General features: G+C 43.6%; 1 protein-coding gene and 1 long non-coding RNA gene across 4 annotated transcripts; one reads left to right on the plus strand and one right to left on the minus strand.

Moving 5' to 3' along the window:
• Nucleotides 1-39: 39 nt before the first annotated feature.
• Nucleotides 40-9,875, minus strand: LOC106610948 (uncharacterized). Of its 3 annotated transcripts, none has more exons than XR_014378729.1 (4): nucleotides 9,756-9,875; nucleotides 2,816-2,953; nucleotides 488-577; nucleotides 40-377 (listed from the first exon to the last, which is right to left on the minus strand). It is a non-coding gene; the product is annotated as an uncharacterized LOC106610948 (long non-coding RNA). The 3 variants fall into 3 exon arrangements; XR_014378730.1 differs by lacking the exon at nucleotides 9,756-9,875 and adding an exon at nucleotides 8,771-8,943; XR_001330028.3 differs by lacking the exon at nucleotides 9,756-9,875 and adding an exon at nucleotides 3,217-3,477.
• LOC106610947 (beta-soluble NSF attachment protein) lies at nucleotides 9,215-13,601 on the plus strand. Its single transcript, XM_014210652.3, has 10 exons — nucleotides 9,215-9,419; nucleotides 11,083-11,165; nucleotides 11,248-11,364; nucleotides 11,781-11,827; nucleotides 12,037-12,114; nucleotides 12,198-12,253; nucleotides 12,559-12,643; nucleotides 12,878-12,982; nucleotides 13,127-13,195; nucleotides 13,322-13,601. Exons 1-10 carry the CDS (start codon nucleotides 9,322-9,324, stop codon nucleotides 13,472-13,474), a joined length of 891 nt encoding a protein of 296 aa, XP_014066127.1. The 5' UTR covers nucleotides 9,215-9,321; the 3' UTR covers nucleotides 13,475-13,601.
• Nucleotides 13,602-13,977: the final 376 nt, after the last annotated feature.

Genomic DNA, 13,977 nt, shown 5'->3' on the forward strand with positions numbered 1-13,977 from the left:
ATCTAAACAAGGAGTTGATTTACACACACGGCGAGAGGCTATCAGAGCAGGTTCATGATTTAATCACATTCATCTGATTAAAAAAAACTGTCAATCTGCCAGGATGATTCCCATGGCAATACAGGGTTAATAAATACACACGTTCACAAGAGTTCATTTTGGAGTTTACACAAGTATGGGTGTGTTCAACTTGAGTCCTCTGGCAGACCGGTGGGTGCAGCAAGCATGTTAAGTTGCAACAGTTACTTGGTGTTGCGGAGTTCATTTGGCGCTGTTGAGTTGCCATGGTTACTTAGTACCGTTGAGCACCGCATGAGTCTTCATGCCGTAGTGACAGTAGCTGTAGCCTGACAGTCGTCATTACCTGTGTGATATACCTGCACACACACACACACACACACACACACAACAGAAACAATGTACCATTAAGATTTCCAGTGAGTAGTCTGCAGAAACAGACTGGCTATGGTGTGTGTTTGTGTATTACCGTAGGGTCTGCAGGAGCGGACTGTCTGAAGTGAAAGACGGATGAGGCCAACGATGCTGCTACCAGGAAGAGCTGGATCGCTGTGTTCACCTGCATGCACGTACACACACACAACACATGACTAACCAACTAGACAAATGAATGAGGACTGTTGTTTTACTTGTGTATGACGCATGTGTGTATTTCCCCTTATTTTTCCTTCCTACATTTTCAGTGGCGGCCACGATTTAACTGCATATAGGGAAACACTGGTGTGTGTGAGGTACAGAGACTTTAAGACCTTACTGAGGGTGGTGGGTTTGAGCTGCGCTGTAGCAGGGGTTTAAAAACATACACAGACAGACAGACAGACGTAGTATAAACAGAGCAACGCCACAGATCTAAACACAACAGTACTGGACACACTCCCATCCATCTCCTTCATGTATTCTGACCGATGGACTAGTGTCCGTGACAGGCCTGAACCAGCCCGCTATGTGTGTATGACTTACAGTGAGGGAAAAAAGTATTTGATCCCCTGCTGATTTTGTACGTTTGCCCACTGACAAAGAAATGATCAGTCTATAATTTTAATGGTAGGTTTATATGAACAGTGAGGGACAGAATAACAACAAAAAAAAATCCAGAAAACAACCCTTGTTGGCAATCACAGAGGTCAGACGTTTCTTGTAGTTGGCACACATCTCAGGAGGGATTTTGTCCCACTCCTCTTTGCAGATCTTCTCCAAGTCATTAAGGTTTTGAGGCTGATGTTTGGCAACTTGTACCTTCAGCTCCCTCCACAGATTTTCTATGGGATTAAGGTCTGGAGACTGGCTAGGCCACTCCAGGACCTTAAATGTGCTTCTTCTTGAGCCACTCCTTTCTTGCCTTAGCCGTGTGTTTTGGGTCATTGTCATGCTGGAATACCCATCCACGACCCATTTTCAATGCCCTGGCTGATGGGAGGTTCTCACGCAAGATTTGACGGTACATGGCCCCGCCCATTGTCCCGTTGATGCGGTGAAGTTGTCCTGTCCCCTTAGCAGAAAAACACCCCCAAAGAATAATGTTTCAACCTCCATGTTTGACGTTGGGGATGGTGTTCTTGGGGTCATAGGCAGCAGTCCTCCTCCTCCAAACACGGCGAGTTGAGTTGATGCCAATGAGCTCCATTTTGGTCTCATCTGACCACAACACTGTCACCCAGTTGTCCTCTGAATCATTCAGATGTTCATTGGCAAACTTCAGACGGGCATGTATATGTATTCTTGACCAGGGGGACCTTGCGGGCGCTGCAGGATTTCAGTCCTTCACGGCGTAGTGTGTTACCAATTGTTTTCTTGGTGACTATGGTCCCAGCTGCCTTTAGATCATTGACACAGTCCTCCTGACTAGTTCTGGGCTGATTCCTCACCGTTCTTATGATCATCGCAACTCCACGAGATGAGATCTTGCATGGAGCCCCAGGCCGAGGGATATTGACAGTTCTTTTGTGTTTCTTCCATTTGCGAATAATCGCACCAAATGTTGTCACCTTCTCACCAAGCTGCTTGGCGATGGTCTTGTAGCCCATTCCAGCCTTGTGTTGGTCTACAATCTTGTCCCTGACATCCTTGGAGAGCTCTTTGGTCTTGGCCATGGTGGAGAGTTTAGAATCTGATTGATTGATTGCTTCTGTGGACAGGTGTCTTTTATACAGGTAACAAACTGAGATTAGGAGCACTCCCTTTCTCTCCTACCATTAAAATTATAGACTGATAATTTCTTTGTCAGTGGGCAAACGTACAAAATCAGCAGGGGATCAAATACTTTTTTCCCCCTCACTGTACAGGAGGGGGACAATCTTGTATCTGACGTAGGAAACAGCAGCAATCAGATCGACGTCTCTGACAATCACCAACCCTGTCAGGGGAGGTGAGAACACAGACACACACACACACGGTCAGAAGAGCACAAAATGAACAACTAATTAATTGGTTCTCTCCCTCTATGGCGATTGTGTGGACATTGATTGGGATTATTAGCACTGATTTAGTTGAATATTGCAGCAAGGAAGGACTTACATTTCAACACACACACACACACAAACGGACCTGGGATGAGCTGAGCGTAGGGGAGACTGATGTAGAAAACGCTGATGAGGATCTTATCAGCTAATGGTTCGAGAGCGCTGCCTAACGCAGATTTCCTACTGGCCCAGTTGCTGGCTATATAACCACCCAGCTACAGAGACAACACACAGGGTTACCAGAGGGTGCAGTGTGTGTATAGTGGTGGTGGTGTATGGTTATTGTTTTAATTTAAAATCAAAGTATTTGCAAAGTGTGTGCAGGCAGGCGTGCATACCTCATCAGTAAATCCAGCCAAAGTGAACAGTCCCAGAGAGAGGTGAAAATGTTGCTCAGTGATCAGGACTCCCAGGACCGGAGCCAGCGCGATTCAACATACACACAGCAGGTTGGGGATGGTCCACGGATTTTCATACTGGAACACACACACACAAAATTTAGAGAACATGTTTAGCAACAGTCAGTGCAAGACTGTGCATTGTTGATCTGACTAGAGAATGTGTGGTTCTGTCTGTCTTAATTCAGGCCATGACAGTAAAGTGACAGCATGGGAAACCAGCCCTAAAAGTAGAATCTAATATGGCATAATTTTGCTTTCATCAGGGCAACTTCTTTCACAGACAACAATGAATCTGCCAAAGACTACCACTTGTCTTACCACATACCCACAAGACCTACCAATTATTTAAACTTGAACAGCCCCCGGCCAGGATCGGGTGGTTTCCCTCAGGTCCTCTCCAGGTGTGCTGTTGGCCGGTCTTCCATTACAAATACCTCTCCAGACCTCACCGGGCACAACCTCAGCCGAGAGTCCTTCGGATATAATCTAAAGCCGTTTTCGTTACCCTGCATCCTCTCCAGCGATAGTATCGGTTGACGCTGGCCGGTAACCTCTGGGGTCGACAGGATTGGGATATTCGTGTCCTGTGGGGTGTGCATTTTAGTCTTTGCAGCCTCTTCAGCTCTGCCCTCACACACACACCTGTCTGCTGCCGCCATGACGCAGTTGACCAACACACACTTCTCATCGCATTACATTAACTAGGTGCCCTCGCGCGCGCACAAAGTTATTTTTACAAACCGACAAGAAAAACATTCAAAACCGCGAACAAGACGCGACTTAAACTAACCTCATCTACTCCTCTTTACACATATCCTGCTGTTTAACACCTCGCCAGTTCATATTTTTCCCCGTTTACTTCTTATCCAGCCAGCAACTCCAGCCGATAAATCCATGTTTTCAGCCGTATTCCGAGAGTTTTACGTCGTGTTGGTGGATGTCACTTTAAAATAACACTAAGCTCGCTGTGATAGTTTGGGTAATTATAAATCCGAGTATGCAGGACGTGTAACCAACTAGCTTGATGGTTCAGAATTTCATCTTGTACCCTGCCTCCTTTTCTGTGCAAATGTTAACTATTTCACTCCTGCTCACTCAGCGAGATCCTTGACCAAAATACATTTGCGCCACAGCTGAACAAACATCGCCTCTGCGCAGCTGTAAAGAGTCCATTAGGAGCTACTTTATTTTACTAAAATGTTCGTAATATTTGTAGCTGATTTATTTTACCACACACAGCCTCGAGTATACAGGTAAATTAATGTCATAAGTGTACAAGCGTGTAAAATGAGTTGCGCCTGTCTAATCAGTTTTGTACTTGCAAAAAATATTTGCAAACATGTAACTTTTGACAAATGCAACAACACTAGCAAGCAGGTGATGTGTGAATAAATACAACACTTGCAAACATGTAACGTGAGAAAATCCAAATAATATTTTGCAACTGGTGAATCAAAACTACATTTGCTTGTGTCGAACCTGTGCCAAAAAGTTTTGTAAAAATGTGTACTTGTAAGAGTACTTCTTGCTTGCAGAGAAGCTATCTTAATTATATAGCTAGATGTCAATATCGAACCAATGCAATGATACATTTTATTGGCATGCTGATTTTCCTGAAAATGTCTGATACAGCTATTTGTTGTTCTAGTGCAATGTACATGACATTTGACAGCCACGTCATTAAGTCATGTACCTGCAGACCAGCGAGGAGGAGAAATATGATCACACTATCATGATCAACACAATAGATCAGTTGTTGTATTACTTGTGAGGCACAGCTAAGTGAACATACATTTAAATCATTTGCTTTTTATTTTACTGGACTGATGGTGCCTGCATCTGATGGTCAGTCTCAGCAGAGGGAGAGAGCAGCAGACTGAGGGTCCGTCTCTCAACATCCCTCTGCTCTCCCTTTCCTCCACTGACCAAAAAGGGGCACAGTCTTCCAGCTGATTGTGAAACTCGAGTCGCACGGCATTATTTCTGCCTCATGCACAAATTAATTTTGTTACTCCTATGACCAGAGAAAGTGAAATATTCCTCAATATAAAAAAAGACCCAAGCCTATCAATACACTTTCTTACTCATTACTGCTGCACTGCTTGTTGTAGCGTTGAGTGGAAATGGGAAGAACGCGCATTTTATGGGTTATAAGTGTTGACAGTGCTGAGTAAGAACTCACTCATAAAAACAGCAGCTCTTTGCTGTATTCGTTGACAGCCTCTCTCTAGTCATGGGTTTTGAAATCTCAGTATCAATTTTGCCGCAGCTTTCTTTTATGCCTGCAACGTTACTGCAGACTCGGTCATCTGAGCAATCTGATTGGCCAGCGGTAGCATAGTGCACTTGATTTCCTCTCCAGGCCCACCAGGAAGGCAGAGTTTGTACCTTCAGACACATGAAATTGCAACAGTTTGTCTACCTGGCGCGCAGGCCAGCTGAATTGGCTGCACCTACCATCAACAGACACCAATAAAATAAAATAGGAACACAAGGCTTTATCGTTGGGTTTTTTACAGATATGTTTGGCGATTCACCGGTTGACCACTGCTCTACAGGAATGACGGAGTCCATCCAAATCATCTTGGCTCCTGGACTCGCATTTCAAGTCTGAGTTGAAACGATGACATATCAATGGACCAAGACCAGCTCAGTTAATCCCTACCATTGTGACAATGAGTCGTCATAATGCTGCATCAAAAGTACATTATCCTAGGGGTGCTAGCAGACAAAAAGTAAGTAACTTATGTCCCCGAATACCTGTTTGATCCTACAGCTATTGTATGCCGTAATCATGAGCCTATGAACCAGTTACACTGTTAGCACTAAGGCGGTTTGCCCTAGCAGGAAGACGACTTTGTACAGCTCACCCTGCACTATCAAGTTTACTTCTGATAAGCTTCCCAGTAAAACATTCAAAACAATCAAGCAACCCAGAAAAGTGCTAAAAACAGCCCATATTAACATAAGCAGCCTGAGAAACAAGGTCCATGAAGTCAATAACTTGCTTGTAACAGATGACATTCATATTCTGACTATCTCTGAAACTCACTTAGATAATACAGTTGAAGTCAGAAGTTTACATACAGTTAGGTTGGAGCCATTAAAACTCGTTTTTCAACCACTCCACAAATTTCTTGTTAACAAACTATAGTTTTGGCAAGTCGGTTAGGACATCTACTTTGTGCATGACAAGTAATTTTTCCAACAATTGTTTACAGTTATTTCACTGTATCACAATTCCAGTGGGTCAGAAGTTTACATACACTAAGTTGACTGTGCCTTTAAACAGCTTGGAAAATTCCAGAAAATGATGTCATGGCTTTAGAAGCTTCTGATAGGCTAATTGACATGAGTCAATTGGGGGTGTACCTGTGGATGTATTTCAAGGCCTATCTTCAAACTCAATGCCTCTTTGCTTGACATCATGAGAAAATGAAAAGAAATCAGCCAAGACCTCAGAAGAAGAAAAAAAAAAAAGTTGACCTCCACAAGTCTGGTTCATCCTTGGGAGCATTTTCCAAATGCCTGAAGGTACCACGTTCATCTGTACAAACAATAGTACGCAAGTATTAACACCATGGGACCACGCAGCTGTCATACCGCTCAGGAAGGAGACACGTTCTGTCTCCTAGAGATTAATGTACTTTGGTGCGAAAAGTGCAAATCAAGCCCAGAACAACAGCAAAGGACCTTGTGAAGATGCTGGAGGAAACAGGTACAAATATATCTATATCCACAGTTAAACCAGTCTTATATCGTCATAACCTGAAAGGCTGCTCAGCAAGGAAGAAACCACTGCTCCAAAACCGTATTAAAAAAGCCTGACTACGGTTTGCAACTGCACATGGGGACAAAGATCGTACTTTTTGAGAAATATCCTCTGGTCTGATGAAACAAAAATATTAATGTTTGGCCATAATGACCATCGTTATGTTTGGAGGAAAAAGGGGGAGGCTTGCAAGCCGAAGAACACCATCCCAACCGTGAAGTACGGGGGTGGCAGCATCATGTTGTGGGGGTGCTTTGCTGCAGGAGGGACTGGTGCACTTCACAAAATAGATGGCATCACGAGGGAGGAAAAGTATGTGGATATATTGAAGCAACATCTCAAGACATCAGTCAGGAAGTTAAAGATTGTCCATTTGGAAGACCCATTTGCGACCAATGACCCCAAGCATACTTCCAAAGTTGTGGCAAAATGGCTTAAGGACAACAAAGTCAAGGTATTAGAGTGGCCATCACAAAGCCCTGACCTCAATCCTATAGAAAACTTGTGGGCAGAACTGAAAAAGCGTGTGTGAGCAAGGAGGCCTACAAACCTGACTCAGTTACACCAACTGTCAGGAGGAATGGGCCAAAATTCACCCAACTTATTGTGGAAAGCAACCCGAAACACTTGACACAAGTTAAACAATTTAAAGGCAATGCTACCAAATACTAATTGGGTGTATGTAAACTTCTGACCCACTGGGAATGAGATGAAAGAAATAAAAGCTCATAAATCACTCTACTATTATTCTGACATTTCACATTCTTAAAATAAAGTGGTGATCCTAACTGACAGGACATTTTTACTAGGATTAAATGTCAGGAATTGTTAAACTGAGTTTAAATGTGTATTTGGCTAAGGTGTATGTAAACTTCTGACTTCAACTGTACCTTTGATAGTGGTAGCAATACATGGTTATTACATTTACTGAAAAGACAGAAATGCCAACGGAGGCAGTGTTGTGGTCTATATAAAGAACCACATTCCAGTAAAGCTTAGAGACAATCTAATGTTAAATACTGTTGAAGTAATATGGCTACAGGTTTATCTACCTCACCTAAAGCCCATTCCTGTGGAAAGCTGCTGTAGACCACCAAGTGCTACATTATCACACACAATGTTCTTTACATCATCAACATATGAATCACTACAAAACGTATTGTATGACCTCTTCTACACTATATTAGGTCCAGCCTTCGGAACTTTGGTTTTCCTAGATATGGCTATTATATTGTGATCACTACATCCTATGGATTTGGATACTGCTTTAAAGCAATTTTGATGATTTCATTCCTGTGCTGTTTAACTACCATGGTAGGTTGACTGACAACCTGAACCAGATTGCAGGCACTGCTTACAGTTAAGTTTTTTCTTGAGTGGGCAGATTGATGAGAGCCAGTCAATATTTAAATCACCCAGAAAACATATTTATCACATACATTATCAAGCATTTCACACATTATCCAGGGCTTTACACCCCCTGCTATAATGTGGATAAAGAGTTACTTGTCTAACAGAACACAGAGGCTGTTATTTAATGGAAGCCTCCAACATAATCCAGGTAGAATAAGGAATTCCCCAGGGTAGCTGTTTAGGCCACTAGTTTTTTTAAATATTTACTGACGACATGCCACGGGCCTTGAGTAAAGCCAGTGTGTCTGTATGTGGATGGCTCAACACTATACACTAGTCAGCTACTACAGCGACTGAAATGACTGCAACACTTAACAAAGAGCTGCAGTTGGTTTCAGAATGGGTAGCAAGGAATAAGTTAGTCCTAAATATTTCCAAAACTAAAAGCATTGTATTTGGGACAAATTATTCACTAAACCCTAAACCTCAACTACATCTCTTAATGAATAATGTGGAAATTGAGCACGTTGAGATGACTAAACTGCTTGGAGTATTGATACAACAAGTCTGTCCATAATAAAGTGCTGCTCTACCTTCTTAACAACACTGTCAACAAGGCAGGTCCGTGCGTTTCCTCTCCAGCAATCAAACTCACAATTTATGCTGAAAAGTTAACGTTACCACTTAGCTAAAATTAGCTACCTCACCTGCTACTAGAAGAACAGCTAACGTTAGCTAGTCATTGGAAGACGAACGTTGCTGCTCACCCGAGTTTCTTGTTGGGGAAGCGAACGTGACTTCTCTGAAGACAACCTTTAAAGATTAATCGATATTCTTTGGTTACGCTGCTTTAATAATGAGCTATGTTGAAAATGTAATAGCTAGCAAACAATAGTAGTTAAAACGACAGTTTCTGAAGATGGCTGTGTTTATGTTTTCAACTTTGGAGCCATTTTGACGCAACTTCCGCATCGCTTCGCTGCAGGATTTTTCAGAAGAACCACTCAAGTCTCAAATGCATAAAACATACTTTGCAGAGTTTTGTTTTCAGTCTTGTATGAAACGCTATATAGTGCACTTGTTATGGTAGAAAAAAATATATAAATGCAGTATGATTCTTACAAATAAGTCGTGCTGGAGTCAAACTTGTTGAAATTTTATCCAGATCGATAGGTGGCGGTAATGCACCAAGAGGGAATCAATAGATAAAGTCATACGACCGAGGAGGACTCTCATCAGCACCATCTCTCGGAATCCATTCCCAGCTGAATATTTGTTTTTACCTTGTCGACGACACACACACACAGCCCAAACAGCGATGGATACCTCCGGAAAAGAGAAGGAGGCCATGCAGCTGATGGCCGAAGCAGACAAGAAGGTCAAATCCTCCGGCTCGTTCTTGGGAGGGATGTTCGGGTGAGATGAGATGCCCTGGTTCTCATGTATCCTACCGAGTCAGTACACGAGCGCAGATTCACTACTGCTGCATCACGGCAAGGGGATGTGTCTATTTTTCTTGACATTAGACACAACACATCGCGAGTGTATTGGTTAGCTGTATGATGGTTAGGCCTATATTAATGTAAATGTAAATAAGTATAATTTTGCAGTAGTGAGGGGGAGGATGACGGTCCTGTTTGTCGCAGTCAGGCCTCAGGGAAAATATGTTCTGTGCTCAGGTCATCTGACAACAGAAACCATTTGACCACCGGGGTTGTTGCTTCTTTTGTTTTACCCCCAATTGGTACTTACGGTCTTGTCCTATCGCAGCAACTCCCTTACGGACTCGGGAGAGGAGAAGGTCGAGAGCCATGCGTCCTCCGAAACACGACCCGCCAAGCCGCACTGCTTCTTCACACACTGCTCGCTTAACCCGGAAGCCAGCCGCACCAATGTGTGGGAGGAAACACTGTACACCTGGCGACCATGTCAGCGTGCGTGCGCGGGACAGGGACGTCCCGGTCGGCTTTATGGGACTCCTGGTTGCTGCGACACAGCCCGGTATCGAACCCGGATCTGTAACGAACCGCTGCGCCACCCGGCCCGGGTTGTTGCTCATTACCGACAACAGTAGGGTGCTTATTGGTAGTGGGCCATGATATATTCTGCAGAACGGACATGGCTCTCTGACATGTAGAGTAGGCCAGCTCTATTCATGAGATATTCAATTATACTGAACAAAAATATAAATGCAACATGTAAAGTCTTAGTCCCATTTTTCATAAAAGATCACAGAAATGTTCTATATCCACAGAAAGCGTATTTCTCTCAAATGTTGTGTACAAATTAGTTTACATCCCTGTTAGTGAGCATTTCATTTCTCATTTCCCAAGATAATCCATCCACCTGACCAGTGTGGCATGTGAAGAAGCTGATTAAACAGCATGATCATTAAACCGGTGCACCTTGTGCTGGGGACAATAAAAAGCCACTCTAAAATGTGCAGTTTTGTCACACAAAACAATGCCACCTATGTCCCAAGTTTTAAGGGAGTGTGCAATTGGCATACTGACTGCAGGAATGCCCATAAGAGCTGTTGCCAGAGAATGTAATGTTAATGTCTCTACCATAAGCCGCCTCCAACGTCATTTTAGAGAATTTGGCAGTACATCCAACCGGCCTCACAACCGCAGACAATGTGTAACCACACCAGTCCAGGACCTCCACATACGGCTTCTTCACCTGCAGGATCATCTGAGGAGGGGAAGGGGGGTGCTGAGGAGTATTTCTGTCTCTAATAAAGCTCTTTTGTGGGGAAAAACTCATTCTGATTGGCTGGGCCTGGCTCCCCAGTGGGTGGACCTGGCACCCAAGTGGGTGGGCCTATGCCCTATCCATGGATTAGGACCTAATGAATTTATTTCAATTGACTGATTTTCTTCTATGAAGTGTAACTCAGTAAAATCTTTGAAATTGTTGAGTGTTGCATTTATAGTTTTGTTCAGTATAGATTTTCTTCAGTAGACAACATTCAGTTTGCATCCTCCTGAATGAGACCCACTAGACAAAAACACATTTTCTGATGGTGTCCAGGTCTTGAACTCGTATACCTGTGTTGTTAAATATGTGTGTATTTCAGGGGAAGTCACCACAAAGTAGAAGATGCATGTGAGATGTACGCCAGAGCAGCCAACATGTTCAAGATGGTCAAGAACTGGACCGGTGGGTCTCACACACACACACACACACACACACTACATATGTTCCATAGATATGATCATTATGTGTTTGTGTGTGTGTGTAGCTGCTGGTAATGCGTTCTGCCAGGGGGCCCGGCTTCACATGCAGCTGCAGAATAAACTGGACTCAGCCACCAGCTTCGTCGACGCAGGAAATGCTTACAAGAAGGCTGATCCTCAGGGTAGGAACACACTCCAATACATACTAGACTATTTATTTATTTTACCTTTATTTAACTAGGCAAGTCAGTTAAGAACAAATTCTTATTTTCAATGACAGCCTAGGAACAGTGGGTTAACTGCCTTGTTCAGGGGCAGAACAACAGATTTTTACCTTGTCAGCTCGGGGATTTGATCTTGCAACCTTACGGTTAACTAGTCCAGCGCTCTAACCACTAGCTGCCGTCCCAGAGGGCAAAGCCTCCCTAATAGAAGCCCCTACTAGTAGGTACTATATGTTTCTGTCTGTGTTCTTTCTCTTTCACTCTCTCTGGTAGGAAAACCTAACCTCTCTTACTCCCTGCTCTCTCTATCTCTCTGCCCCCCTTTCTTTTTCTCTCTCCCCTTTCACTCCTCCCTCTCCCCATCTCTCCTGAAGAGGCTATCAACTGTATAAATGCAGCCATCGATATTTACACTGACATGGTAAGCCTGGTCCAACCCTTGAGCCCTGACCTCTAATTCCTAACCTGTGACCGCTAACCATACCACTGTCATCTTATTAACCTGCTTCACCCATTTCTATGTGCAATAGTGTGCAATAGCCATCATTGGCTGATTCCACCTGATATGAAGGCTGATACAGTGTATATTCTAATGATTATGTATCAGTGTTGTCCACATGTGTATTACAGGGTAGGTTTACTATCGCAGCCAAACATCACATCACCATCGCAGAGGTGTACGAGTCTGAGCTGGTGGACATAGAGAAGGTACAGAACACACACACACACACACTCACTCACATCTAACTCCTTATGAACAATACTTTACGTGTGTGTCTCCTGTTGCCCAGGCAATTGCCCACTATGAGCAGGCAGCCGATTATTATAAAGGGGAGGAGTCCAACAGGTGAGTATCCAGTGTTCTGTAGTATAAATGAATACTATACTATTCAGTTATGCTACACTCTACTACTACTATACTGTACTCAAATGCTTTTGTATTATACTACTCTAGTACTATTTATCACAGAGATTAGGGTTCAGTGGGAGTCGTCATAAGGGGTTCCCCAGAGCTCTATACTAGGACCTATGCTGTTCCTTATGTTTCTCTCTCTCTCTCTCTCTCTCTCTCTCTCTCTCTCTCTCTCTCTCTCTCTCTCTCTCTCTCTCTCTCTCTCTCTCTCTCTCTCTCTCTCTCTCTCTCTCTCTCAGTTCTGCTAACAAGTGTCTGCTGAAGGTGGGCCACTACAGCGCTCAGCTGGAGCAGTATCCGAAAGCTATTGAGATCTACGAGCAGGTGTGTATGTGTGTTTGTGTCTGCTTTGCATGTATTTTAAAGCCCTGAAATGTGATCAGCTCTCTCTGAGTGATGTAATGGTGTGTGTGTGTGTGTGTGTGTGTGTGTGTGTGTGTGTGTGTGTGTGTGTGTGTGTGTGTGTGTGTGTGTGTGTGTGTGTGTGTGTGTGTGTGTGTGTGTGTGTGTGTGTGTGTGTGTGTGTGTGTGTGTGTGTGTGTGTGTGTGTGTGGTCAGGTGGCCACCAATACTATGGACAACCCCCTGCTGAAGTATAATGCCAAAGAGTACTTCTTTAAAGCCTCCCTCTGTCACTTCATTGTGGACGAACTCAACGCAAAGGTATTATTATCATTATTAATGGTAGTAGTTGTCTGTTTTAAAACAAGACACACAGAGTAGACATATATTATTCAGATATTCCAACTGAACCGAGAGAGTACCTGTCAATTATTAGTGATTACAAGTGTGTGTGTGTTTTTACAGCTGGCCATAGAGAAGTATGAGGAGATGTTTCCTGCTTTTGCAGACTCCAGAGAGTGCAAGCTGCTGAAGGTAGACATGATGAGCGCCTTTGTGTGTGTGTGTGTGTTAACGGACTTCACGTTGCTTGTTTAACAGCATAGCTTCCTTCTTCACAAGCCCACACCCATCTCCCTCCCCCTCTCTGTCTCTCTGTAGAAGTTGCTGGATGCCCATGAGGAGCAGAACTGTGAGGCGTTTACTGAAGCTGTTAAAGAGTTTGACTCCATCTCTCGTCTGGACCAATGGCTCACCACCATGCTGCTCCGTATCAAGAAGACCATCCAGGGAGATGCTGGAGATCTCAAATAAAGAGAAAAGAGGGGTGGGTTGGGGGGGAGGGATACAGAAGGGAGGGATAGAGAAAGATCTAGGTAGGGAGAGAGGATGGAGAGATGAAAGAGATGGAGGTGAGATATAGGGTTAGGTCAGTGGGGTGAAGGGAGACAGGTCTATGTGTTTGATGTGTTCAGTGTAAAGAACTCCATGACTCTGTAGTTCATCATGTCTTACCATATCTCCCCTCAGACTCGCACACTGTCAAAAACCTTAGCTGTTTCAACTTTACAAGTAGGAGTTACCCAGGAGTTGAAAAAAAAGTGGGGTACTCTTACACTCATGTTTTTAAGGTGAATCAGTACACTTTTTTTTTTACAGTGTATGACACACTTAACCTTCCTAACGTCTCCACTGAATATCTTCCCTTGATTGGACCCTGTACAGGTTCATGTTTTAAAGTGTAGGGCTATACAGATAGTGTATGTAAAGTGTATGTAAAGGTCGTGTGTGTGTGTGTGTGTGTGTGTGTGTGTGTG

This window comes from Salmo salar, chromosome 09 (genome assembly GCF_965601325.2).
Source record: "Salmo salar chromosome 09, fSalSal1, whole genome shotgun sequence".
Classification (NCBI taxonomy): domain Eukaryota; kingdom Metazoa; phylum Chordata; class Actinopteri; order Salmoniformes; family Salmonidae; genus Salmo; species Salmo salar.